We start from the raw sequence: 3236 nt of genomic DNA, 5'->3' as shown, positions 1-3236 counted from the left end.
AAAGTATTATATATTTCGGAAGATTAGTTGCATATATATACATGTGTAAATTATAACTAATATTATATTTTTCAATCGCATTAGATTTAATATTTTTAAGTAAAATGATTCTGAATATGTAGTTGATGATTTGAAATAGTCTTAACATATATTTCGGAAGATTAATGGCATATATATATGTGTAAGTTATAACTAATAATATATATTTCAATATAATGTATATTTTTCATCAAAATAAGATGTATAACAAACAAATGAGGTTGCGTAAATTTTGCGATACGTTGGTTCAACATGATTATAGAAATTGTCCATTTGTCAAAAGACATGCTCAAAAGAGTTGCAGAGAAGATGTTGAAGGAAAAAGATTTGGTAAGTACTTCAAAAGGATTGGTTTTCATGATGAAATGAATTCTGCTTATGATGAGTGAGAGTAGACTGTTTTATTATTATTACAATATTTTATGAATTTAAAGTGCGATATGTTTTATTTGAATGTTTTGCAATAATGTTTCGTTTATATATATTCAATTGTAATGCCGTTTGAAGCATATTTTATTTATGATTTGTATTACTATTTCTTATAATAAATTCATATATGTTTTTATATATGAAATTCAAACAGTAAACTATTACATTATCCATAATAAATATTATAATAAACTTCTGAATCATTTCACGCTTTTAATATTAAGAGTTTTAATATAGAGAAGCATAACAACAAACAAAACTAAAATTCAAATCTAAGTTACTGCTGTTTTTTGAAAGGCTTAAGTACATTTGAAGGATTTATTGGGCAATTTCTTATATCATGGTTGACTAATTTCTTGCATCCTTTGCATTTGCGTTTTGGTTTAAGTGATTTTGCTATTGCTTTTTCTGCGGCACTTTTGATTCGATTCCTCTTTACACTTCCTTTTGTTTTTATTCCACTTGGTACTTTTATTTTCACATCAGTTGAAATTGGAACTCCAATTATATTTTCAACCACATCTTTTATTGGAATTGAACTTGATCTAGAAGAAACATCCTTTCCACAAGTTTCACTTAATTGTTGAAGAGAGTTCACCAATTCTTGTAATTTTTCTTTGTCATGAATAACCGATTCAATGCATTTCTCATAAAAAGAAGTAGCATTCTGCAAGAGATTTGAAATTTATGTACTGCACACTCTCCATTTTTGGTTTATCTTTTGAAAACCAATATCCATTATGTTCTTTCTCCATCTATCCAGAATGTATTTTTCAGGTATCATGGCAATGTCATAATCTATAAGAATTCTCAAAGCATGACTACAAAGGATTCCAAAAAATGTGAAATGCAAACATTCACGTTCAATTGTTTCATCTTTTGCATAAAAAGAAACCTGAGAAATAATAATAAAATTTAATTACACAAATATTACTATAAAGTCTAAATAATGTTAAATTAAGTAGCATATTTGCATACCTTAAATTCCGGTCGTTTGCCTGACTTTATTTCTTTGTAGACAATTGTGCATTGTTGATGACCATCAATCAAAACAGAATTTTTTTGAAAACACTGATATAATGCCTTTTTTTATATGTTTTTGCACTTTTAGGAATGCTTCTCGTGTGTATACCAATGATGCATGCTTTTCTATTTTCAAATTTTCATTTAGAAATAATAGTTGTGGAGAAGTATCTCTTGATGCAATGTCTAATCTTTTTTGTTCATGACGCTGCTTTGAAAGTGCAGTGTCAAAGTTGAACATAAAATTAACAAGTAAGTTGGTTGGACTTGAGAAAGCATTGAAAAATGAATTAGAACTTTCAGATCGAGATGTAGTCTTCATAAGTCCACACATTGGTATATCTCTGAAATATGAGGGAATCCATTTTTCTCTCTTGTTGAACATATTAGCCAACCATTTATTATCCTTCAAATGAAATTCATTCAACATCAAATCCCATTTGTTCTCAAATCCTGATGGTTCAATATTCATATTCCAAACTAGTTGATTTATGTGTTTCTTGAAATCTGAATTTGAAACTAAATCAGCATCAATTTGTCATGTTAAATTTGTTTTTATTAATATATTTTCATAAGCTATTTTTAATTCAATAAATTAATTTTTTTTTACCTTTGATGGCATTTTTGACATTATGTGCCACATACATAATCTGTGAGTACATCCTTGAAACACCTTTGTTATTGAAGAAGATAATGTTGCATCCATGTCTGACAGAATCATTGTTGGTTTCTTCTTATGTGATGACAAAAAAGCTTCTAATAACCAAGAGTATGATTCAATTGTTTCATCTGATATTAGTCCTGCTCCAACATTGATTGTCTTTTCATGATTGTTTATTGCAGTGAAAGGAACAAATATCATATTGTACCTGAAAATAATTGTAAAATGTATCCCTTATTCTATAATATAATTTAATAAATATAAATTTTACCTGTTTGTTCTATATGTTGCATCCATTGATATAACATCAGAAAACTTAGAGTAGTTTTCTTTTCCTGTTTCATCAACCCAAAACATAGCATTTAGCACATCATCATCCAGCTTATATTGAAAATGGAAATTTTGATAATTATCTCTGTGAATTATCAACTGGTCTACAACACATTGAGCATCATTTGGTCCAACAATTTTGGTATAATCTCTCCAAAAAATTTTGAAATCATTCTTTGTTGCTGGCAAATTATCATATCCTCCCGTTAATGATGCTCTTATCTTGTGTGCTTTTATGGCACCAATGTTGATAGTTGAAGTTTTAACAATTAGTTCTTGATCAAAAATACTAAGACGATGATTTGGAGAGCATATGTTTTCTTCATTAAATTCTGTAAGTGGATGGTTATGTGCTTCTTCAAATGCATATACAGTGATTTTATTTGTTGCAACATTTCTATCAAAACCAATCATTGCCATACATTCTGTGACTTTAGAATATGATTTCCTTTCCTGTTTTTTTCAGTCTTTTGGATGTAAGAGTATCAATGGTTTTTTTTTTTGGATTTCCATATCTGTTGCATCTTACTTGTTTTTTCCTTAGACTTTGGTCACCGTATATGGTTGTTGTTCCTAATCTAATTCCAAAACCAGCTGCTTTTGCATAATTTCTATACATTTCAATTCCTTCATTTACACTTGACACAATTTGTCCTTTTTTAGGAATGAAATCTGTAGCAACATGTGGAATGTACAGATCATCTTGATTTATATAAGATGTTCCTGTCAAATATTCAAAAATCTTAATATTGAA

At 28.3% G+C, this 3236-nt stretch overlaps 1 protein-coding gene across 1 annotated transcript; it reads right to left on the bottom strand.

Moving 5' to 3' along the window:
- Positions 1–745: 745 nt before the first annotated feature.
- Positions 746–1963, bottom strand: LOC145068150 (protein FAR-RED IMPAIRED RESPONSE 1-like). The gene is made up of 4 exons (XM_079015128.1): positions 1601–1963; positions 1447–1539; positions 1198–1363; positions 746–1083 (listed from the first exon to the last, which is right to left on the bottom strand). The coding sequence occupies exons 1-4, from the start codon at positions 1961–1963 to the stop codon at positions 746–748; spliced, it is 960 nt and encodes a 319-aa protein (XP_078871254.1).
- Positions 1964–3236: the final 1273 nt, after the last annotated feature.

Source organism: Lactuca serriola, chromosome 8, assembly GCF_051521515.1.
Source record: "Lactuca serriola cultivar US96UC23 chromosome 8, Lser_US96UC23_V15, whole genome shotgun sequence".
In the NCBI taxonomy this organism is placed as follows: domain Eukaryota; kingdom Viridiplantae; phylum Streptophyta; class Magnoliopsida; order Asterales; family Asteraceae; genus Lactuca; species Lactuca serriola.
The sequence above is the reverse complement of the archived record's forward strand: the minus strand, read 5'-3'. Positions and strand labels throughout refer to the sequence as shown.